We start from the raw sequence: 24,110 nt of genomic DNA, 5'->3' as shown, positions 1-24,110 counted from the left end.
AAAATATATTTTAAAAAAGGGATTCAGAAACCTGAGAAGTAAAACATAAAGGAGAAACTGTCCTCCCCTACTAGGTTTTATAAGCCTTATACTGGTCTGATGTATTTACTGTACGTTAGCTAGTCATCTGCATTTATGATCCTCCCATCTCTACTAGCAATGGCTATATGTCTCTCTTCCTTTTCTCAACCAAACTCCCTGAAAAAGCTGTCTACATTGAGTGCTTCTACTTCATCACCTCTCACTCTCATTCAGTCCTCTCTACTCTGATTTCCAAAATCATCATTCATTTGAAACTACTCTCTCTAAAAGTTCCTATGTGGATAAAAATATTTATTACAGCACTTTTTGTAACAAAATGTTTCAAATTTTGCAACATATACTTTTGATTCCAAAAAAATTAGAAACAAAGAGGATATTTAACAATTAGAGAATGCTTAACAAATTGTGGCACATGACTAAGCTACATCTGGACACTCTCTCCCTCCATCTCAATTTTTATTTTTCACTACTACTCCCCTCTGCTGAACTTTAGCCAAGCTGGTCTACTAGCTTGTCCCTAATACATCTGGTGATTTCAGGTTACCAAGCCTTTGATAGTGCTGTTCCTTAAAGCTGAAAGACCTTCATTTTCCATAACTAGCTGTTAAAATCTAACTCACTCCTCAGGGATATAATAGAATATTACTGTGCTATGAGATAGGACCTGTTTAGAGAAGCATGGAAAAATTTCTACAATCTGACACAAAGTGAATAAGCAGAGTCAAGAACATGACCAGGGGTACCAGTTCAAACTTCCATCAACACCAATTATAACATTTTCAGTGTGTGCATTTGGACCTCAGAAATGAACAAACTCTACAAATCAAGGCTTGCAGTATGATTTTATTTACTGTCCAAATCAAAGAAAATTATGGGAGAAATGTCAATAATGCAGATTAAACTTAAAACTATGTCCTATATTTTTTTTAAACAAGAGAACTGGTCGTTAAATATGTACCAGCACATCCCCAACATGGACAGTGTTAACAGAAAAAAAACAATCAAAAGCATATATTGCAAAATTACTGAAAATAAGCATGTCTCCAAAGAAGAGATAGGGGCATATAGGTGGCACAATGAAGAGAGTTCCACACCTGGAAATGGGAGAACCCAAGTTCAAATATGGCCTCAGACACTTCTTGACTGTATGACTATGAGCACGTCACTTAACTCTGATTGCGTGACCTTGCCCTTCTGTCTTAAAGTTGTTATTAAGACAGAAAGTGAGGATTTAAGAAGAAAGAAAAAGAGAGAGGGAGAGAGGGTGGGGACCAAGGGAGGGGGAGGGAGGGAGAGAGAGAGAGAGAGAGAGAGAGAGAGAGAGAGAGAGAGAGAGAGAGAGAGAGAGAGAGAGAGAGAGAGAGAGAGAGAAGAGAGAGAGAGAGAGAGAGAGAGAGAGAGAGAAAGAGAGAGAGAGAGAGAAAGAGAGAGAGAGAGAGAGAGAGAGAGAGAAGACACTCTGAAATGTACTTTGCAGAATTGGAGATCCATGGATATGAAATATAGCATATATTTTTAGATGGTGTCAATGTATTAATTTTTGCTGATTTTTCTTTTCTTTCTTTAAAAATATTGTTATGTAAGATGAATCTGGAAGAGGGGAAGAGGGAGAGTCATTTAAATAAAAATTATTTTTTTTTTAAAAAAACTATTCTCTCCAAAGTTATCCAATGGCCTCTTTGACCTCTCTGCAGCATTTAACATTGTTAACTATGCTCTCTTCCTGGACACTCTCTCCTCTCTGGGTTTTCATAACACTTAGCCCCTTCTATCTTCCAACTCTTCTTAACCATTCCTCCCTTCCAAGTGCTCCCATGACCCAAGCAAGCTGATCGACTTACCAGTTCCTCCCTTCCAAGTGCTCCCATGACCCAAGCAAGCTGATCGACTTACCAGCTCCTCATACATTTGCTCCATTTTCTGCCTCCCTGGCTTTACACCAGTGAACTCCCATGCCTGGCATGCTCTTCCTCCTCAAACCTTTGGCTTTCCTTAAGACTTAGCTCAAACACTCAAACCCTTTTCTACCCACTCCCCAAGCTGCTTTGAGGTTCCTTCTATTCTGTAGATAACTTGTATGGACCTCTTTAGGCACAGGTTTTCTCCCCCATTAAAGCAGAAGCTTCTTGAAGGCAAGGACTGGTTTTGCCTTTTCTTCATATCCCCAATGCTTGCTTGGCACCAGGCTTGTTGAATATTTGCTTTATTGTTCTGTACTAGACTTTAAGCTCCATGAATTACAACTAGTTGGGGGCAAAAAAGAAGAGATTCTGTATGGAGATGGCATTTGGATTGGGCTCCAAGAAACAAGTTCCATTTTAACAGCTAGATATGGAAAGGGAAGGTATTTCTCATTTAAGGAGAAGCATGGCCAAAAGCTTGGTAGTATGAAATCACCAGATGTGTTCAGGGACAAGCCAGTAGATCAGCTTGGCTAAAGTTCAACATGGGGGAGTAGTAGTGAAAAATTAAAATTAAAAGGGAGGGAGGGAGGGAGGGGCCAAAGCATGGAGGATCCTGAAGACCAGGTGAAAGAGCTTGGATTTTAATAAAATTAATCATTATTATTATGATTAACAATTATATAAGTACTTACTACATCCACCACTTTCCTAAATTTTGTAACTCACAGAGACCACACAACAGACCCCTCCTAAGTGGAGGGGAGATGGGGGCTCTGAGATGAGAAATGCTCAGGGGGGCCCCTCCACTGGGTATGTAGCCTCTTTCTCTCTCTGAGGGCTCCATGATCCCCGAGGGCCCAGCTCCATTTCCTGCCAGTCCTGGCTGGTTTGGCGAGCCTGGATACTCTGGCACCCAGGACTCTCCAGCTCTATAAAACCCCACCCTGGAACTTTCATCTCTGAAGATGAAAGTGTTTTTTGCAGACAAAAAGTCAGGCTATGGGAAAAGAGAGCATTCGTAGAATGGGGGTCATTCCTGGCAAGGAGTCAGCTTTTGAGGATGGGGAAGACTCAAGAGCCAGGGACAAAGGAGCGCTATGCCAGTCGCCTCTACCTTCTGGCTCTTCCATTGACAAGCTTCATGGTGTCAAGGCCCGAAATCCCCAGGAATATCCTTAGTTTGTGTGAACAAAGTGAACAGAGAAGACACCTACTATTGTGCTACACCTTCTCTCTGCTGTGTGACAGAATTCCCTGCTCTTAAACTATTCTCTCCATTCATTCATTCATTTATTCATTCATTCAACAACTATCTACTGGGCTTCTAGCATGATGGGCAAGGGGCTGTACTAGTGCCCTAGAAGGATACTAAAATGAATGGGATATAATCCCTGCCCTCAGGGGGCCTATCAAATGGTGGGGGAACTAGGACAAGTACAAGAATAATTACTGAGGGGGCATCTGGGTGGCTCAGAGGATAGAGAGCCAGGCCCAGAGATGGGAAGTTCTGGGTTCAAATCTGGCCTCAGACACTTCCTGGACAGGTCACTTAACCCCCTTTGCTTAGCCCTGACAGCTCTTCTGCCTTGGAACCAGTACTTATGGAAGGTGAGGTTAAAAAAGAAAAAAAAGAAGAACTATTGAGAATGGCACAAAAGGTACAACTCACTGGGCAGTTTTCAGAGGGGAGAAATTGCAACTAGAAGATGGTATGTGGGTTGTCTTGTATTAATATTAGGGACTCCATTTTGCCTTTACCCACAATGTTTTAGCTGCTTGGATGGGTCCCAAGATCACTGGCCTTCCCAAAAGTCATCTGATTAAGGAATGTCACAAAACGTCCCCCTCTTCTCTCACCTCAGTGTCTCCCAAGCCCCTCTCCCAACAAGAAGCCAGGGGTCCGGATCCCTCTCAGCCTCCTGCATATTGTATAGAAAGCAAGGTTCTGGGCCTGATTTGTTTCTGCAACCACATGCATTCACGGCTAAAGAAATCACTGTCAGGCTTCTTTATTCCTCCGTTAACAGCCTGGGGAACAAATTGGGTTGTAACAGCTAGATATGAAAAGGAAAGGCACTTCCCACTTAAGGAACAGCAGGGCCAAAGGCTTGGCAACATGAAATCACCACACGTGTTGAGGGGAGAGCTAGCCTACTGGGTTGGCTGAAATTCAGCCTAGGGGAACAGTAGTGACAAAAAAAAAAGTAGAAAGGCAAGTAGATATGGAGAGGCCAAAGCATGGAGGGCCTTCAATGCCAGGATAAAAAGGCCTAGAGATGGGAGGTCCTGGATTCAAATTTAACCTCAGACCCTTCCCAGCTAGGCCAGCCTGGGCAAGCCACTTAACTCCAACTGCCCAGCCCTGACTGTTCCTCTGCCTGGAACTAATACTTAGTGTGGATTCTAAAATAGAAAATTAGGGTTATTTTTTTAAGAGTTTAGAACTAAGAGCAATGATAATTATATAACTAACATTTATATAGATGTTTTTATGAATATGATTTCATTTGATCCTCCCAACAACCCTGCCATTATTATCACCATTTGACAGTTGAGAAAACTTGGCCAACAGAGTGAAGCATTTTGTCCAAGGTCACAGGCTAATGAGGGTCTGAGGCTGGATCTGAACTCAGACCTTCCTGGCTCCAAGCCCAGCACTGTCTCTCCAGCAAAGGTGAGTGAGACATTGAAGATATCTGGTGGGGAAGAGACAAGATCAGAGCTGCGCTTAAGGAGGATGGATTGAACACTGGTGTCTGGCAGGTGGGAAAAGGGAAGGAGAGGACAGAAGTCTAATTAGTAGCTACTTCCCCTTGACACCCTTCCCTCCCTGAAAGTGTTAAGACACCTGGGGGTGGGGGCAGCTGGGTGGCTCAGTGGATTGAGAGCCTGACTTATAAACGGGAAGTCCTAGAATCAAATCTGGCCTCAGACACTTCCCAGCTGTGTGACCCTGGACAGGTCACTTAACACCCATTGCCTAGCCCTTACCTCTCTTCCGCCTTGGAACCAATTCCCAGTATTGAGTCTAAGATGGAAGGGAAAGGTTTTCATTTAAAATAATAAATTTAAAAGCTACCTGTCTGTCCTCAGCCTTTCCCAGGTGACTACAGGAGTGGCAGTTACTGCCATTATTATCAGCCCCAGGAGAAGCCCTTAGGAAGTTCCTGTCTGGAGTCCTCCAACTCCTTTCTTCTTGGGTCTGAGTGACCCAGGGGCAAAGGAGAGTGCTCCCATTTTATAGAGGGGCAGACCAAGCCTCCGAGAACTTAACTGTCTCACCACAACTGAGCCTGGGGAGTTGGCAAAGCTCTGCAAGTCTTATCCCTTAGCCCTTGGGGACTTGAAGAGAAATAAGCTGGGAGATGAGGGGGTGGCAGCCACTTTTCCCTATATTTCCACCTCCCAAGGGAAGAAAAGATAATAAAAATAATAATAGGGAGATTCAACTTTCTCCCCATTTCAAAGCCTAGCATTAATCCCTTGGTTGGCAGGCAGCTCCAGACCCCCTCTCCCTAACCCTAGGCCAGGAGGTGAGGGTGGGAGGGAGGCCGAGGCAAAGCTAAGCTGCTGGGGAGCGTGGCAGGGAGGCCAGCAGCTCCTGGGCATGAGCTACAGACACTATGTGGGTCCTCTGGGCAGTCGGGACTAAGGGCTGGGGCCTGAGGGCCTGGGATCTGAGAAAGGAGGGGAAGAATGTGAATTACAGCCAATTACAGCCTGGCCCCCCAAACAGAGGGGATCTGAGGAGAGCTGAGAGTTCATTTCCGGGCAGAGGATCACTTTCCCTCCTCCCTTCCACAGGCCCTTCCCCCACTCATTTCATTCAGCCCCTAGAAGGCTCAGACCACTGGGAAGAGTCCTGGCCAGCCAGCAGCCAGTTCCTTTTCCCTCTGGCCTTGGCCCTTGGCCAGGGTCCTCCCCTGCCCCACCCCCCATCAGTTGCATAAATTCCCTCCCTCTGTCCCTTCGTCAACAATTCCTGCCTCCCCAAGCCACAGCCAGACTTTGCTACTTTGCGGACAGAGCAGAGGTGTGCAGCATGGGTAAGAGAAAGGCCACCTTCCCCCTTCCCCTTTCTGGTGTCTGTCACCGGGAGCCGCCGCAGAGGCTGGGCCCGCTATTTTCCTCCCCAGGTGGCTTCTCTGCCCCCTCGGGCCAGCTTCTTTTGGCTGTTCTGAGCATTCTGCAGGTATCAGGGCAGGCAGAGGGCAGAGTCCCTTTCAGCCTGGGAGGACTTTTACTTCCCTCCCAGGTCAGCTTGACCTAAGATCCCCCCAAACCCTTCTGAAATGATTAGCTCCACCCCAACCACTGACCTCAGATTCTCATGACTGCCTCAGTTGGGAGGAGGAGCTGCATCAACAGTGAACGGTCTCCTGGGTTCAGTGAACCCAAGAATCCTACCCTCACCCTTCCCAACCCTGGCTCTGACCAGCCTGGATGCCCTGGGCCGGTGGTGGTGAACCTTTTAGAGATAGAATGCCAAGCCCTGCTCCCACCTCACCCCCCAGAGACAGTGCTATGCCCTTCCCTCCCATTACTCCACACTGGGGAGAGAGAATGTGCTCCCAGGTGGGTGGGTAAAGTGAGGAATGTCCTCAGCAAGTGTAGAGATGGAGAGGGGAGTGGTCTGAGTACTCCTCTCCCCTCCAGTTCTGCTGCCTGTGAGCCATCCCTTTACCCCCTGTGCACTCCCACTGGACTGCTGGGCAGAGGGACAGGGGATGTGAAAAAATGTCATCAGGCACAGTGGAAAGGGGGAGGGGAGCAGCTCTGCCCGAGCCCCTCTGCCTTTCTAGTAATAATTCTGGCAGGGGGCCACATGCCCACAGAGAGCACTCTGCATGCCATCTTCGGCACCTATGCCATAGGTTTGCCATCACTGCCCTAGGTCATTTAGGAAAAGGAAGTCAGTGGCCAATCCTTGGGAGGCTTCAGGTAGCCTTCTCTTTGTCCCAAGATGTTAATCTCCATGTGGTAGACAGGATTAGGATTTTGTGTTGCCACCTTATGGGAATGTGAAGTTCTTGCCCCTATTCTTCAATATTTCCTATGTTTTCAGTATTCAGGGTATGCAAGGACCCTGCTTAAAGATGGTGGCATGGGAGAAAGACTGGAATTGGTTAGCATCCAGTGTCTGGAACCTCTACAAGCCTGATGCAGAAGGAGTTAGAAATGGTTAGGTAGGAATACAAAACCCAAGATGAGGAGCTATTGTTCCTACCCCCACATTACCTGGGAGAGATAGGATCCAACTTTTGTCTCCTATTCTCTACAGTTCCTTTTTGACCTTGTTTCTTTGTGTCTCACTCTTTCTGCCTTTGTGTCTTGGAGTCTCTGCCTCCTTCTTCTTGTGCCCTATATGGATTGTCACCTATAAGGGGCCACACTATTGGCAAAGGTCTATAAAGTGGCCAAACAGGTCTCTAATTCCCTTCTCTGTGATCCCTTCTAAGTTCCACCCACATGGGACATTGCCAGAACCTAGTCTGGATATTAACATGCCAATAGTTCTTTTGTAGCCAAAAGTTCTTTTGCTCTAATGCTCTCACAGCTGAGGCAAATTTAACATCAGGGAAGTCACAGTTGTAGGAAAGAAGATTGGCTCTTGCTCTCTCCTGGCTACCCCATATCCAACTTCCCTCATCTCTGGAGAGGCCAGATTAGATACGATGCAGGGAGGCTTGAACCAGGGCACGTTCCTATTCTTTCCTCTCCTACCCTTCTATATTCATACCCCAGAACTCTTCTCTCCAGCCATTCTAGGCTCATCTCCAACCTAGCAATTAAATAAGGGAAAGTCTCTGCTAGAATTAATTCCTTTCCACTGGACTCATCCTGGAATGTCTTCTCCCCAACACCCCATTGATTTCTATCACCATGCCCCTCATAAACCATCCCACAGCTTTCTAGGAATGACTGATGCCTTCTCCAGGACATCACCTGTAAACTGCAGCAGCCCCTTAAACCTCATGAACTCAGCTAGACCGACTATCCCTTGAGAGGCTTTTATATCCAGGCTTCTAGTTATATAATGTGGGTCCCTGGCAAGAAGCCCCAGGAAGTGGAGTATTGCCTAACTACAACCACACGCTGCTTGGGTCCTTCTTAGCACTTTATTCTTGTGTGTCCTCTCCAAGAGGTGAGAGGTCAGAGAATTTTCTTCTGAGACCCTGTAGGAGATTATCAACAGGAAAAAGATTTTCAAGGTTCTGGGATTTTGCTCCCTTCAACATATGTACGTACACTCAATCTCCAGGTTATATTTTTCCCTCTCCTTTCCTGACATTCTAAGAGAGGATGGAGGCAAGCAAAGGATAAACTGTGGGAATAAAAACACCGAGGGAAAGCAACTGCTTGACTACAGGGGTGGAGAGGTTATGACTGAGGAGAGACTCTAAATGAACACTCTAATGCAAATACCAACAACAGGGAAATGGTTTTGAATCAAGAACATGTGATACACAGTGGAATCATGCGTCGGCTATGGGAGAGGAGGTGGGGGGGGGGGGGAGAAAATGATCTTTGTTTCCAATGAATAATGTTTGGAAATGAACAAATAAAATAATGTTCAAAAAAAAAGAGGATGGAGGAAAGGTGACTATGGAGGAGACAAAGCTAAGGGGAAGTGGGGAAACTGAGTCAAATGCCTGGGCCAACATGGGATAAACCTGAGCTGATGTTTCATGTGGCTATAGAATAAAGCATCTCTCTAATCCCTAATCTTTATTTCACAGCTAAATGTCAAAAATGTGGGCCTGGCTATCCTACCCCTCTGGATGCTATGAAAGGCAAGTATTTCTATTCTGCACAGAATGCCTAGAGTGGAGAGGGGTGCGCACTTGGAGAAGCCAAAAGGACTCTTGGTTCATAAACCATGTCGGACACCCAGCTATGACTATAATTGCAGCACCCTAGTGAATGAGCAGTTTTGGCTTGATTTTACCCTGCCTCTTCTGGGCTCCCCATTTTCTCTGCTCCCTTCCTTTTCCCTCCACAGTGCCAATCTTCAGACCTTACCTAGCTCCCTCTGCTTTTACCCCCACCTTTACTTAGGCTGACCTCAATGTTTATTCTTTGATGTATTAGGGCCCCGAGAGGAGCTTCTCTACCTGCCCTGTATCTATAGAAACACAGGCACAGAGGCCCCAGACTACTTGGCTACCGTTGATGTGGACCCCAAGTCTCCTTATTACAGCCAGGTGAGATTGGGTGGTGGGCATCAGGGAATTGCCTGAGGGTTTCCCTCTCATCCTTTCCCCACCACCAAGGTGCCACTCAAACCCTTGGCTTATCCTTGTTGCTTATCTCCATCAAAATTGCTCCAACTTGGTGTCTCAATCAGATTTTCCTCTTTTTCATTTTGATCAAGTCTTTCCTCCTTCTCCTACTCAGAGCTTCTCCCCTTTTGTTCCCAGGTGATACATAGACTGCCGATGCCAAATATGAAAGATGAGCTGCACCATTCAGGCTGGAACACCTGTAGCAGCTGCTTTGGAGACAGCACCAAGTCTCGTACCAAACTAATCCTGCCCAGCCTCATTTCCTCACGCATCTACGTAGTGGATGTGGCCTCCGAGCCCAGGGCTCCAAAGCTGCATAAGGCAGGTTCCACCTCATCTTGGCCAGAACTAGGGATCCACCATGTCCCACCTCTCCAAGTCTGCCTGACCACCACCACCCTCACCCTCTGTCCTAGGGGAAAGGGAGAATTGCCCCAAATAGATTTCTTGAGTTCTCCTTAATAGGAAGTTCCCCGCAGCAATAGGAAGAAGAAAATTAGATCTTAGAAGTAAGAGACACAAGAATGGGGGGAGGGGGTCTAGAATAATCCCATCTGTGGATCTCTCAATATAGGAGAGCTAAGGGCATGGAAAATAGACCTAAAGATGGCCAAGCACCTATCTTTCACAATGGATGAGTCTAGGAGCCACTATGCCCACTGTACATCAGTCCAGGCTTGCTCTAGATCTAGTCCACCTCCTCTTCAAAGAGAAGTGATTTCCAGTTTGTTGTTTTTTGAGATGTGTTGGTGTGGAAGAATTGTTTAATAGTGTAACACTAAAGATCAAAGCCAGAACATGTGAGTTTAGATTTTGTGTTTGGATACTTCATATACTCTTTAAATAAAATTAAAGTTAGGGGGAAAAAGAGAGAGAAGTGATGTCTAGACCAGGAAAAGAAGTTTCTGACATTCTAATTAAGATCTGGGCGATGGCTGCCTCATCCCTACTCCACTTCTCTGAAGCATGTAAAACCATGTTTTGAAGAAGTTGAAAGGAAAAAGAGAGGGGAAGAGAACCCGAGCTACACTGGTTGCTGACTTCCTACCCCCAACTCCCATCCAGGTGGTGGAGCCCACAGAGGTGATGTCTAAGTGTGACCTGGCCTGCCTACACACCAGCCACTGTCTGGCCAGTGGAGAGGTGATGATCAGTGCCTTGGGGGATGCTAAGGGCAATGCTAAAGGTACCAGAATTTCTGGGACATGAATGGGAAGGGATCTTGTGCTGAGGACTTCTCTTAGCATAGGGCAGATACCTAAATGTCTAGGCTGGGGTCGCAGAGTCAGGGTGAGGGATGTTGGGGAACAATCTGAGCTGCTTCTGCGTTATTAGATGAATGAATGAGAAAGCACTGAAAGGATTATTTATGTGCAAAGCACTGTGCTAAGTGCCAGGCATGAAAGAGAAAAGAAGGGCCCTGTTCTCTTGGAGCTCACATTCTAACAGGGGAGACAATACAGAGCAGAAATTTCAGTTCCAAGTCAGCTCAAAAGATCTCGGAGTCCTTTGGGTGCAGCAGCAAAGCAGATGTTAATGCCTCCTCCATAATGTTATTTCTCTTGATAAAACTATTTCTGGTGGTGAGCCATCTGAAGGTGCCAAGGACTTCTGGGGCAAGAACTTTTCTGGATCTTTAGTAGCTATGGCCCCTGAGGAGGCAAGGGCTACAAGACTCACAGGGCAGTTGTTGGGGCCACATTTTCATATGGACTGGCCTCCTGGATGATGGCCCTGGCAATCAGAGTAGGGAGAAACTGTATTTTTGTTTCTTTGTATTCCCAGGGCTTTACACAGTGTCTGGCACATAGAGGGTGATTAACAAATGATTGCTGATTTGGTCTGGTAGGCACTGGTCTTCCTGGGACTCCTCAAAGTGGAGGCAAGACTAGTGAGCCCCTTCTCTACTAGGGGACTGGAATTCTGTGATCTTGGTCAAGTTATTGAACTCCTATAGCCCGGTTTCTTGAACCTCAAAGTCAAGATTCTAAGTAAGGGTGTCAATCTTTAAAGCACACCGTATTTTTGCAGAAATACCTGCCTCTATGGGCCAGTAAGCCAAAGAATGATAACATGAGGTGCCAGAGACCACATCCTCCTTGTTTTCTTCCTGAATCCCCTCAATTTATGGAACCAAGATATGGCAATTTGAGGGGAACTAGTGTTGGGAGATAAGATATTGGGAATCTAATGACTGTATAGGGTTAGATTCTGGAGTGGGATGGGTCTGCATGTTAACTCTTAATGTCTTTCCTCCTCAGGAGGGTTTGTACTGCTAGATGGGGAGACATTTGAGGTGAAGGGGACATGGCAGAAGCCGGGAGGTGCTGCTCGAATGGGCTACGACTTCTGGTATCAGCCTAGGCACAATGTCATGATCAGCACTGAGTGGGCTGCCCCTAATGTGTTCAAAAATGGTTTCAACCCTGCAGATGTCAAAGCTGGTAAGGGGTCTCTCCATGTTCATGTCCTCCCACCATGATTCCCTACTTCTTCCTGAATGCTGGCTCTCATTTCTCAGCCCACCTAATTTTCACATTTCTGGACTGTAGACTCTTGGAGACATGGCCTAGGAAGTTCTGAATATTCCTTCTTCCATCCTAAACTTGGCTCTATTTTTCTATTTTTTTTCTCTTCCTAGAACCCTTTCTCTGCTTTTAGCTTCTTACTTTGGTCCTTAGCTTTGCTCACCACTGACCTTCCTCACCCCTCAGCCCCATTCCTGTATCCCAATAGCCAAAGATTTCCTGCCCCTTCTCTTTGTGCCCTAACCCTCCATCCCTCCCAGGGTTATATGGGAGCCAGCTGCATGTGTGGGACTGGCAGCGTCGCGAGCTGATACAAACTCTACAGATGCAGGATGGACTAATCCCTCTGGAGATCCGATTCTTGCACAACCCAGATGCCTCCCAGGGCTTTGTGGGGTGTGCCCTCAGCTCTAACATCCAGCGCTTCTATAAGAATGAGGTAAGGGAAAAACTGCTGTGCCATAAGAAATGATGAGCAGCTTGGTTTTAGAAAAACATGAAAAAGGGGCAACTAAATGGCTCAGTGGATAGCGAGCCAGACCTGGAGTTAGGAAGACATGGGTTCAAATGTGGCCTCAGACACTTACTACTTGTGTGTCCCTGGGTAAGTCACTTAACCCCATTTGTCTCACCTTTACCACTCTTCTGCCTTGGAACTGATAGATTCTTAAGACAGACAATAATGGTTTAAAAAAAAGAAAAAGAAAAACATGGAAAGATTGGCATGAAATATGTAGAGAGAAAGAGCAAAACCAAAAGAATGTCATATATGGTAACAGCAATTTTGTTCAAAAAGTGACTAAGCTATTCTGAATATGATCATTCAAATCAACTATGAAGGACTTATAAAGGAAACTGCTATTGACCTCTAGAGGAAGAACTGGAATATAAAAGCATATATTGTATGGATCCACACATATAAACATGTATGTGTGTGTGTTATAATGTTAGCCTTTTCTAATGTGAGATTGGGAAGAAAGCAAACTCAGAAATCAAAATGTATTCCCCCTCAAAATCAATAGTAATAAAAAGAATGAGCCAAGGCGTTACCCTCTCCATTAACCTTCCTATCCCCCATTCTCAGAATCATACCAAATGCTCCTGCAAGAAAACAGGGTCACAATTGCACCACCACCCTCCCTACCTGCACATTCTCATGGTTTTGGTCCTCTTCTTAACCTCCTCCATACCTGCCAACCCAGCAGGTGTTCAGTAAACAGCTGGTAACCATCGTCTCTCTTCTTACAATCTGAGGGGTCCGAGTCTGTCTCAGTCTCTTTCTCCTCATCCTTCCTGGTTCCTGAACTCTCTGCTTCACTTCTGATACAGGGAGGCAAGTGGGAAATTGAAAAGGTGATCCAGGTGCCATCCAAGAAAGTGGAGGGATGGATGCTGCCTGATATGCCAGGTAACTGTCAAAGGGAAGGCTGAACAGAGCCAGGGCCTGCCCCTGCTTCCTGCCAGTGGGGAATCCAGAAGTCATCATCTTTTGTCTTCCCTCCCCTCAGGCCTGATCACGGATATCCTCCTGTCACTGGACGACCGTTTCCTCTACTTTAGCAACTGGATTCATGGTGACGTGAGGCAATATGACATATCGGATCCTCAAAGGCCCCGCTTAGCTGGACAGGTTGTAGAGCTGGGGAGAGACCTATGGAAAAGGGGGGAGCTAGAGGCAGAGTGGAGAAAAACCAAAGGGAAATCAAAGTTGAGTTAAAAAAAGATTTGGTGGGGGGAAAGGGGAACAGGACAAGTATTTGTAAAGACAAAGGAATGAGGACAGGAGGAAAGGCAAGAAGCTGGGGATTGCTGACCAAGGAGAATGGAAAGGGAGCTCTTGGATGCGAGGCACAGCTGTGGGTTGGGGAGGAGGAGATGGATTAGTGATATGGACACAATTCCAGTATGGAGAGTGCTATCACCTTCAGCATCACCTCTCTCAAACAGATATTCCTTGGGGGAAGCATTGTTCAGGGAGGTCCTGTGAGAGTCCTACAGGATGAGGAACTGAACTGTCAACCGGAGCCCTTGGTGGTTAAGGTAAAAGCACCTCCTTCTTTTAGGGACAGACATCCCACTACAGACGTTATCATACAGGTCTGGGGTCCTACTTAAGGTGGAAGGAGAAAACAGGGTGATCTGAGGGAGAGGAAGAGAAATGTCTTTTTCTCTCTCTGGCCATATATGTGTGTAGATAGAAATATAGATATATACTATATCAACCGAGGCTATCAGGATCCTTTACGCTCCTTCCCCTAGGGTAAGAAGGTCCAAGGTGGTCCCCAGATGATCCAGCTCAGCTTGGATGGACGGCGTCTCTATGTCACCACCTCCTTGTATAGTGCTTGGGATAAGCAGTTCTACCCTGACCTCATTAGGTAAGAATTTGCCTCTGCTTCCTAATCTTTCTCTCTCCTGCCACCCTCATATCTCCCATCACATCCCTCCCTCCTCCCTCCCAGACAGGGAAAGTCCCTCCCAGGCTTCTCTCCTAACATACATTCTCTCCTATATTCCCTAAATAGAAATCCAGCTCCTGTGATTGTCCTAAAATCTCTCCCCTAAAAGTCATCATCCTACCTAAGTCTCTACTGACAAACTGCGGGGGGGGGGGGTCCCATAAATTGGTGTCTACAGGAGGGGAGGGTGGAGAATAAATCTCAAGGATGGGAAAAGGCTTTTTGACCTCTGCTTTATCCCCTATATCTGTCCCTTTTCTTCCAGGGAAGGTTCAGTGATGCTGCAGGTTGATGTAAACACAGAAAAGGGGGGCCTGAAACTTAACCCTAACTTCCTGGTGGATTTTGGGAAAGAGCCTTTGGGTCCAGCCTTAGCTCATGAGCTCCGATACCCTGGGGGTGACTGCAGCTCTGACATCTGGCTTTGAAGCCTGCCCTTCCCCTACCACGGAGCCTAGGCCTCTTGGTTCCCAAAAGCCTTCTGGCTTCCTTCCCCATGATACCTGTTACCCCACCAGAGCCCTTGGGGGAAGGGAGGGGGTCTGGTTTGGATCTTGAGAGGTAGCTCTCTCTTTTATATTTTGCTCATTATCTACTATTTTTATATGGTGTCTTGGTTGACCTTGGTGTTGCCATTTCCTTCCCAACCCTCCACTCCCACTGGTGGTGGGTATTAAGGAATAAATTGAATACTATTCTTTGAGTCTTTTATAACTGGGGGAGATAGACATTTATCTACATACATCCCGGCAGGAGGGGCTCTTTATGCTTAGAGTAAAGAACCATACAAGAGATTCATGATCTTGTAAACCCATCTCAACATGTACATTGTCCATTTAGCCCATGTGATTAGAACAGAGGCCAAAGACCTTGACCTATTACTTAGCTTTGCTCTTTTCCGTAGCCAGAGTCTTCTACCTCCTACCCTAGCTAGCCATTGGAAAGGTTATTAGGATTAGGAGAAAGGGGCAGTCTCTGGGATGGAGATAGGTACTGTTTTCTCAGGTGCAAAATGGACATCATTCCATGGGGCCTACTATCCTCAAATCAGCATATATTTATTAAGCACACGGGATACAAAGACACAAAAACAAAACCAAATCTCTACCACCAGGAGAAATACGACACACCCAAGTGCACTTGCACAATTTTTGCCAAATTGAAAAAGGAGAAAAGAATTTAGATGTAAGTTCATGCAACTATAAATGTGCCCATTGAAGGGGCAGAAACCACAATCTCACAAAATGTCCAAAAATCTCATTGTTCTGCTGAAGGGTTCTCTGCCAAACAACCCCTGCCTGCCTCTTCCCCCATCCCAGGTCACCTTGGATATCCTTCTCTTCTTGAACTTTACTCTGAAGTGTCCCCTGGCCTGTGTCACTTGATCCAGAGCCCTTATGCCTTACCAGCAGGCCATAGGGAGGCCCCAGCTAAAGGATTTTCCATTGGTCCCAGCCAATTCATTGTTTAATTATCCCATGGAAGGGCATGTTGCTGAAACCTGTTAACCAGATTGGCATTTGGTCAAGAAAGCAATTTTCAATATTTCAATAATTCCTTCATTCATTTTGCGGGTTCTCCTGCTATTGGTAGTGTTCTACCAGTCCTGCTCACCTAACTTAAAAATATTCTTCATCCAAATAACTCTGCTTTCTCTTTTCCTTTAGGCTCAGATGGGGTTGTAATTAAAGAATCTCAGGAATGAGGCCATTAATTCAGGTTTTAGATTTATATCTCTTAGTACAAACTTCACCTTGGTCTGATTAAATCTCAGAACTGGAAATGATTTGATTGGCTTGGATGACTAATAAACAGAACCACCCCTCTGTACTGGGTTTATAAAAGGGAACCAACTTGGCTAAGACCAAAGGGGCTTCTCTTCCCTGATTAGAGGAACTAGTCAATGCTACTCCATACATTCAGGAGAAGTTCAGGTAGCTTAACTGGAGAAATTTAGGAGATTATGGAAGGGGAGGTAGTGGCAACAGTGGAAAGGCCTTTAAGCAAGTCCTGAAGGGTTAGGATAATCTCTACTTCCCTGAGCAGGTAGGTGAGATGGACAGAGAATCCTGCAGAATGAGCTACCCATGTAACTCACATGTAGTACATGGTCAGTAAGAAAGAGTCTTTAAATCAATGCTTATCTAACTTTTCTATTTCAAGAGATTATTAATAAACTTCATAGAAAACAAGAACTTGGAGATATTAATTTTAATCTAATATTTTTCAAATATAACCAGGAATGCAGGGCTAGTTTAACATAAGAAAACCTATCAGCAAAAATGACCATATCAACAACCAAATTAACAGAACAAAATTGTCTCAATAGATGCAGAAAAAGTCTTTGACAAATACAATACCCATTCCTATTAAAAACACTAGAAAAAACATACTCTTTGATCCTATAATACCACTAGTAGGTATATATATCCCAAAGAGATCATAAAAAAGGGAAAAGGACCTACTTACATAAAAATATTTACAGTAGCCCTTTTTTTGGTGGCAAAGAATCAGAAACTGAGGGGATGTCCATCAATTGGGGAATGGCTAAATAAACTATGGTATAGGTTGGTGATGAAATACTATTGTGTGATAAGAAAGGATGAGCAGAATGATTTCAGAAAAAGTTGGAAAGACTTACACAAACTCATGCAGAGAGAAATAAGCAGGAGAACACTGTACAGAGTAACAGCAATATTGTACCATGATCAACTGTGAAAGACTTAGATACTCTCAACAATATCATGATCCAGGACAATTCTGAAAAGACTTAGGACAAAAAATGCTACCCAGAGAAAGAATTAGTGGAGTTGGAACACAGATCAAAGGATACTGGTTTTCATATAAGTTGTTTTTTTTTATTTTGGGTTTTGGTTTTATATGAATATTCTCTTACAATACTGATCAATACAGAAGTATGTTTTACCTGAAAACATATGTATAAGACAGATCAAATTGCTTGCCATCTCCAGGAGGGGTGGAGGGAAGGGGACAACTTGCATCTTATAATTTCAGAAATCAAATGTGGGAAATTGTTATTACATGTAATTGGGAAAATAAAATATCTTAATAAAAATTATAAATATATGTTATATGTAAGTTGAGGCAACTACCACCCACCCAGGATAGTCATCTCAATTTTTTTTACTGTCCCTTACCTCACATCTCTAATCAATTCACCCAATCTTTTATTTTTTAAACCCATACCTTCTGCCTTAGAATCAGTTCTAAGTAGTGGTTCCAAGGCAGAAGATGGGTAAGGAAGGGCTAGAGCAGCGGTTCTCAACCTCTCAATTTGTAGCAATGAGAATACATAATGCATATCAGGTATTTACATTCTGAATCATAATTGTGGCAAAATTACAGTTTTGAAGTAGCCACCAAAATAAATTTTTGGTTTGGGGTCACTGCAACATAAGGAACTGTATTGCCGGGTCACGGCATTAGAAAGGTTGAGAACCACTGGGCTAGACAATTGGGGTTAAGTGATTTGCCCAGCTGTGAAGTGTTTGAGGCCAGATTGGAACCCAGGTGCTCTTGACACCAGGCCTGATACTCTATCTACTGAGCCGCCTCACTGCCCCAATCCAAACTCTTTTGCCTAATATTCAAGGGGCCATGATTTGACCCCTACCTTTCCATATTTCTACATTCCCTACTAGTCATTTTGAACTGATGTATTATTAAATTAATTTAATAAGGAGAATGTTTGACCCTCTAAGAAAACAAAAGAGAAGAAGGTTAGCACTGGGTAATGCCAAATTTGGCAATGAAGAGGTCATTGAAGAGTTATAAAGCTGTGCATGCTCCCTTCGGCTCAGCAATATCATTGCTGGGTCTATTTCTGAAGGAGATCAGGGAAAAAGAAAAAGAACCCATATACCCCAAAATATTTATAGCAGCTCTTTTTGTGGTGGTGGCAAAGAATTGGAAATTAAATGGGATGCCCATCCATTGGGGAATGAACAAACAAATTTTGGAATATGATTGTGATGGAATACTACTGTGCCATAAGAAGTGATGAACAAGCTAATTAAAAAAAAAAACTCAGAACTATACACTAATGAACAGTAAAATGAGTAGAACCACTAGAACATTATACACAGCTACAGAATTCATACTGCAAGAATAAACGGTGAATGTCACCTTCCAGATAATAAACAGAAAGGTAAAGACAAGCAAGACATAATTTGTATGAATATGCTGGTCTCATCTGTGAGGCAGGGAGGGGCTGGGACACTTGCAGATGAGATTTATTATGTAAATATGAAGAAAAGTAAGCTAAACACATAAGAAATTTATATTTCATTTATATACAACCTTCTCTTCCTTTGTATGTGGAAATGCTTATTTTTGTAAAATCTGAAAGAAAAAAAGGAAGTCATTGGTAATTTTCACAGAAAAGCATTTTCCTGAGTGATAAGGATGCAAGCCACTTAAGGCACAGGGCAAATCCAAAGACTTTAGATTCACGTAGATTCACTCAAGGACTGACCTCAAAGGGATGATTTGCTTGTTTGGGTTTGCTATACCTCTACCCTGGTATTTCCAAAGTTTCCAATCAACACACATAGATTAAGCAACAGGTGCAGAGGATTTAAATGCCAAATAGTCTTTGCCCTCAAGAAGCCTATATTCTATTGAAATTAAATTAAATTAAAATACAGGTTGTATCTAGGTTTCCTCAAATGTGGATAATGGGGTTTCTAGCTCCAGTAAAGGCATTCAAAATAAAAAATGAAAACTTGATGTAGAACATCCTTTATTTTGCTCCATGGGAGGAAAAAACAAAAGATGCAAAGGAGTCATAAATAGAAAAAAACAAACACAAAACACAAAACCTTTGAATAACCCACTAGCTGCTCTTGCAAGGTAACAGAACTTCAGAGTACTATTAGGGCAACTGACTTTCTGCTAAGTTCTTTCCCAAAGAGTCTCCTGCATAGTCCATCAAAAATTCACAGTCCCATTCTATGTTTTGACCTATCTTCCTTATTCCTAATCTGGGACATAAACATAGTCTGAAGGCTAACAAAAAAAAAAAAGTACTCTCCATCGATCCCCTCTTTGAAATACTTGTCTATCTGCTTCAGTCATGTATAGGCTTCAATGTCAATCAATACCCAGTTTGCAAGCACCTATTAGGCTGGGAAAACCCATTCTGGTGATGCCAGCAAGCACACAAGCACATGTCTGCTCTAAAGCACCATCAACTCCTGAGGGCAGAAAAGGGGCAAATCTCTTACCCTGCCCCCATAGCACTGGACACAAAAATACAAAAATTGAAAAGTGGTCAGAGGAAAAAGGGCACAGGTGATCTGTCAACTAACTTTGTTGGACCAAGGCAAAGAATGGTTCATTCCAGCTCCTATCCATTCTCCTGAGACTCAGCAAGCAAAGCATCTTGGAAGCAACCTTGTCACTGAAAACAAATCAGAGAAACATAGGAACCCGTCATTACTTCAGAAGATTGCTGGGAGGGCATGTTTCCCTCCTCTCAGCTAAGTGGTGAGCTAGAAATGGGGAATGAGGCAAACATTTCCAACACTGCCTGCACATGGAGTTGGTTTTTTTTTTATTATAACATGACCTATACTCATCTGTTACAAGGAAAGAGTCCATTGGGGGCAGTGATAGTGAGGTTTTTAAAAAGAAAATCAGTAACATTTTTTTTAAATAAGATGCTAGTAGGCATGTTGAAACACGACATGAGATGCCATTTAAGAGGCCCTAAAGACCCTTGTGAACTCTGTAAACTAGAGCTGATAGGGAAGTTCATTAAATTGATGAAGTACTTACCTAATCAATTGTCCTTGGACAATATTTTCAGGACTTGCCATTTGCAGCACATATCAATTCTCTTTTCAAAGCAAATACTAGGGGCAGTTAGTTGGCACCATGGAGAGCCAGGCCTAGAGTTGGGAGGACTTGGGTTCAAATCTTGCCTCACAACCCCGTGTCCTTCTGTTTTAAGAGTCAATATTGAGACAGAAAATAACGTTTTAAAAAGAAAATATTAATAACATAGAGGTACAAGGTTTCTGGGTAGTCTATAAACCTTTGGCCTTTCTTATTCCTGAACCACTATTTTCAGACATTTCTCTTCTTTCTCCTCTATGCCTATCTCTATACTGAAGCTATTAAACATCAATGTATATACTGATTTAATTTTGAGAGTATGCTTTAGTCTTTTGCATAACAACTACTCCTTTTACTCTGAAAATAATGCTGGCACATAAGCTACAATTTTTTTTCATACTGACCTTCTTGTAAATACTTCATCATGATTACTGTAATATAAAATGATAAAATGTTCCATGAAACATTTCTAGTTGCTGTTAGGTACACAATTAAGCTAACTCCACAAACTCCTTCATTAATTTTCCAAATAGAACCTGAGCTGTTCTTCCATTGAGATGTAACCCTCTTTTATATTCCAATTTTATTTATTTTAAAAATGTCAAGCTATATGGAGAATATATATATGCAGAGAAGACACAAATCACCAAAGATATGGTGCCCATCTGACCAAGTGCTTCTCCTTACTTGCCTTGTAACTTCTCCAGGATTCTTTTCCATCTGTATAATTAGGAAATCACACTATATGGCCTTTAAAGACTTTTCAGGTAGAAATTGATGCTCTGTAATTGACACAAGTTAGTTTTTATAGTATGTCATTGGTTATCAGAAAAGGATCTCACATTTGTCCTAACAACAATTAAGTGAATGTTCACAGAATGCCCCACTCCTCCACTCTGTTACTATCACCTAGGGGTTACTGCCAAAGAACTTTTCACCAAGTGAGTAGATTCTCATCCACTGATGAGCCTCTACTTAGTAGGAGGACTTCAAAAAGCAGCAGATATAGCGGTTCACTGCAGTCACTGGTCTGCCCCTTCCCAGCACTGGAGAACCTGCCACAGCTTGTTTCTTTGACAATGCTTTCAAGTACCCAGGATCACTTCCACACCATGAAGAGGCATCAAAGGAGTCTTTTAAGAAGAAGGGATAGCTACCAACTCTTTAAAGCCCAAATCAAATGCCATCTCCTCTTCCAGGAAGCCTTCCTTGATCTCCTCCCTATGATGTTTTGAAGGGTTTCAGTTATAACTAATCATGAAGATATTAAAGACGTATTCAAAAGCTGACTGAGCAAAGTGTTCATGGATCAGACTTACGAATATATTTCTAACAGTTCACATGATTGATTTCTGAATCCTTAAATTGGATGGGTCTTAAATTTTGTGAAACTTGAAAATTAAGCTTCTATTATTATCTGCAGTCTGGAAGTCTAGCAAACTATTTGTAAAAGTCCTTTGTAATATCTAAGACCTACACTTAACATCTAAATAAGTTTGGTGCCAGTGTTCTAGGAAGAAGGTTAGATCAAAGTCCAGAGGGACTTTGAAGTCAGCTTCTTTACTGGGCACTGTGCTGTACAATTGTGTTGCTATCTGTTCCTTTATCTTGTAATTGCTTGTCAATATTATGGCAATACTTCTGTTGTTTTACTTTTTTGATTGATATCCTGAGAACCCCTAATCCTAGTATCCTAAATAAAATTAGTGCAGCTTGTTCTCTCTCTCTCTGTTGAGTTGATATGACGCTGAAGATCTTTCCCTTGTTTTTTATCTATGTCATTCCTCTCTTAATCTTTAAACCTTCCTCCCAGTCTCCCAGCTCTTGGCTTCCCTTCTAGGTGCTTAAACTCATGAGAATTTCTTGAAGAGGCTGGTACTCTCCATGTTTGCCCTCCTTTTACGTCTACATACTACTACAAATTATAGTATTTGCTTCTGTGGCATATAATCCTGGCCGACCTATCTAAACATCAAAGTTCAGCTCAGGTGTCCCCTTAACAAAGCCCTCCCTGATCTCACTAAACCGCCTGGGATTTCTTCCTTGGTGGGAACATCACTGCTGTTTCATCGATGAATGTCTTTGGGTCAATAGTCCTCCATCAAGTCTAATCAGCACATATTCAGCAGTTTTGTCATCAGACCTACATTACATCTGCTGATGCATGAAAGAGTCACTCATTCAAATTACCTTGCCCTACCTTTGAATCTGGTTCATATGGAAATGCATATTTTGTATATTTTCTCCTCCCCACTCTGGCCCCAGAATGTATGCTCCTTGAGGGCAGGTGTTTATCTTTGTATCCCTAGTTCCTAACACCATGACTGGTAAATAGATACTTAATGCTTATTGATTAACTGACTCAAACAACTGGTCGTCAAGAAGACAACTTCCCAGTAAACTCTCAGTTGAAGCTAAAGCATGTAGTCAGCCTCAGTTCTCCCACCCTGATATCCAGTTGACTGGTTGCCTTAGTGCCTCTGGAAACATTCTTGGTGTGATTCTGGAGACAGTTGTAGACTGTCTTCCATCCAAGGTCTGTCCTCTGTGACCTCTCAAGGGACTGGTGTCAATCTACTGGTGCCATCTGCTGAATCTGTCACTCGCTATGGTAGTTTGTTTTTTCCTTGGTGTAAATGTCACTGATGCTTCAGCAATGAAAGTCTTCAGTCAACAGTCCTCCATCAAATCTAATCAGCACATGTTCAGCAGTTTTATTGTCAGATCTACACCACATCTGATAACATACAAAAGAGTTACTCAGATAATTTGCAAGTCCTTGTTCACTTGTTCCTCAGAAAAGTCTCCAAACTAGACAGAGATAGAACAAAAAAGAAAAAAATCATAAGCAAAACATTAAAAAGAATACACAGAAGAAAAAGGTCATAAAGGTTAGAAAGAAATGAGGCAATTTTATTAAATTTCTTTTTTTTTTTTACAAAAGAAAACAACACCCCTAAGGGTTCACAATTTCAAACATAGAGAGCAGGCAGTAAATTGAATATGATGGGATGGGGGCAGCTAGGTGGCCTGAAAACCAGACCTGGAGTCCAGAGGACCTAGGTTCAAATCTGAACTCAGACACTTCCTAGTTGTGTGATTCCCCGGCAAGTCATTTAACTATAATTGCCTAGCCTTTCAGTTCTTCTGTCTTAGAATTGATACTAAGACAGAAGGTAAGGTCTTTTAATTTTTTTTTAAATACTAGGGAAGTCAGAAATTGAAGGGGATTCCCAGGTTTCACCAGCCTTCCCAAAGGATCCATGAACCACAAAATGGGGTTAAAGTCCCCTACTTACACCAACAGAGCGCTTGACAGTAATTTGAGGTAAAAGGGGAGAAGCCTTCAAGCCCAAAATGACAAAATAGAAAAATTGGTTGTGCAGCACCATAGCAGCCACGAGTCGGAAAGAACTCTGAGAGATTCTCATCCAGGATTGCCCGCCAGGGCTTTATTATCCCTGTATCTTTCAAATGAAGCTGTATTTGTGGTTGACTCAAAGTCCGCTACACCTCGGCAGCACTTACAGGAGTCTACCTGCCAAATGCAGCACCACCTGGGGGAGTCCTCCAGCTCCAAGGCCCCGAACTGATTAGCTGTCCTTCCACTGGGAGGTGTGACTGGGGGGGAGGTGACTTGAATTTAAATGACCCCTCCGACACCAATGGGGTGAGGAAGTGCAATCCCAGCCTCCCCTAGCTGTGCTGGGCACAAAACAATTCCCAGGTTGGCTTTCTGCCCTTCGGTAACTTACCAAGCCCTGGGACGTGGCCTCCCCCTCCACGGAGAGCCCAGGCCGCGCAAGCTACTCCTCTCAGGCCCTTGAGGTCTGGAGCTGTTCGTGCGCGCGCAGTGGGCGCAGGGGCTACTACGGCGGAGGGAGGGGGGCGCCAACGTCCGCGCCGCCGCAGTGGCAGCAGAGGCAGCGTCGCCTGACACCCCGGGATCGTCCCCGCCCGCTCCCTGTATAGGCCGCAGGCCCCTGGCGCAGTAGCTCCCCGGCCTGGCCTGCTGGCCGGTGCCAGCGACAA

At 43.9% G+C, this 24,110-nt stretch overlaps 1 protein-coding gene and 1 long non-coding RNA gene across 6 annotated transcripts; one reads left to right on the top strand and one right to left on the bottom strand.

The window, feature by feature from the left end:
• Window positions 1-865: 865 nt before the first annotated feature.
• LOC103098472 (uncharacterized) lies at window positions 866-23,965 on the bottom strand. Of its 5 annotated transcripts, none has more exons than XR_008916805.1 (5): window positions 23,834-23,965; window positions 22,441-22,889; window positions 20,019-20,860; window positions 12,905-19,641; window positions 866-4,642 (listed from the first exon to the last, which is right to left on the bottom strand). It is a non-coding gene; the product is annotated as an uncharacterized LOC103098472 (long non-coding RNA). The 5 variants fall into 5 exon arrangements; XR_008916804.1 differs by having other exon boundaries at window positions 22,525-22,889; XR_001627336.2 differs by having other exon boundaries at window positions 20,019-20,183; window positions 22,525-22,889.
• SELENBP1 (selenium binding protein 1) lies at window positions 5,850-14,917 on the top strand. Its single transcript, XM_007485418.3, has 12 exons — window positions 5,850-5,992; window positions 8,687-8,740; window positions 9,039-9,151; window positions 9,368-9,553; window positions 10,298-10,418; window positions 11,494-11,676; window positions 12,021-12,199; window positions 13,090-13,168; window positions 13,269-13,390; window positions 13,708-13,800; window positions 14,020-14,138; window positions 14,485-14,917. Exons 1-12 carry the CDS (start codon window positions 5,989-5,991, stop codon window positions 14,645-14,647), a joined length of 1,416 nt encoding a protein of 471 aa, XP_007485480.1. The 5' UTR covers window positions 5,850-5,988; the 3' UTR covers window positions 14,648-14,917.
• Window positions 23,966-24,110: the final 145 nt, after the last annotated feature.

This window comes from Monodelphis domestica, chromosome 2 (assembly GCF_027887165.1).
Source record: "Monodelphis domestica isolate mMonDom1 chromosome 2, mMonDom1.pri, whole genome shotgun sequence".
NCBI classification, from domain to species: Eukaryota; Metazoa; Chordata; class Mammalia; order Didelphimorphia; family Didelphidae; genus Monodelphis; species Monodelphis domestica.
This window is presented reverse-complemented; position numbering and strand designations above follow the sequence as displayed.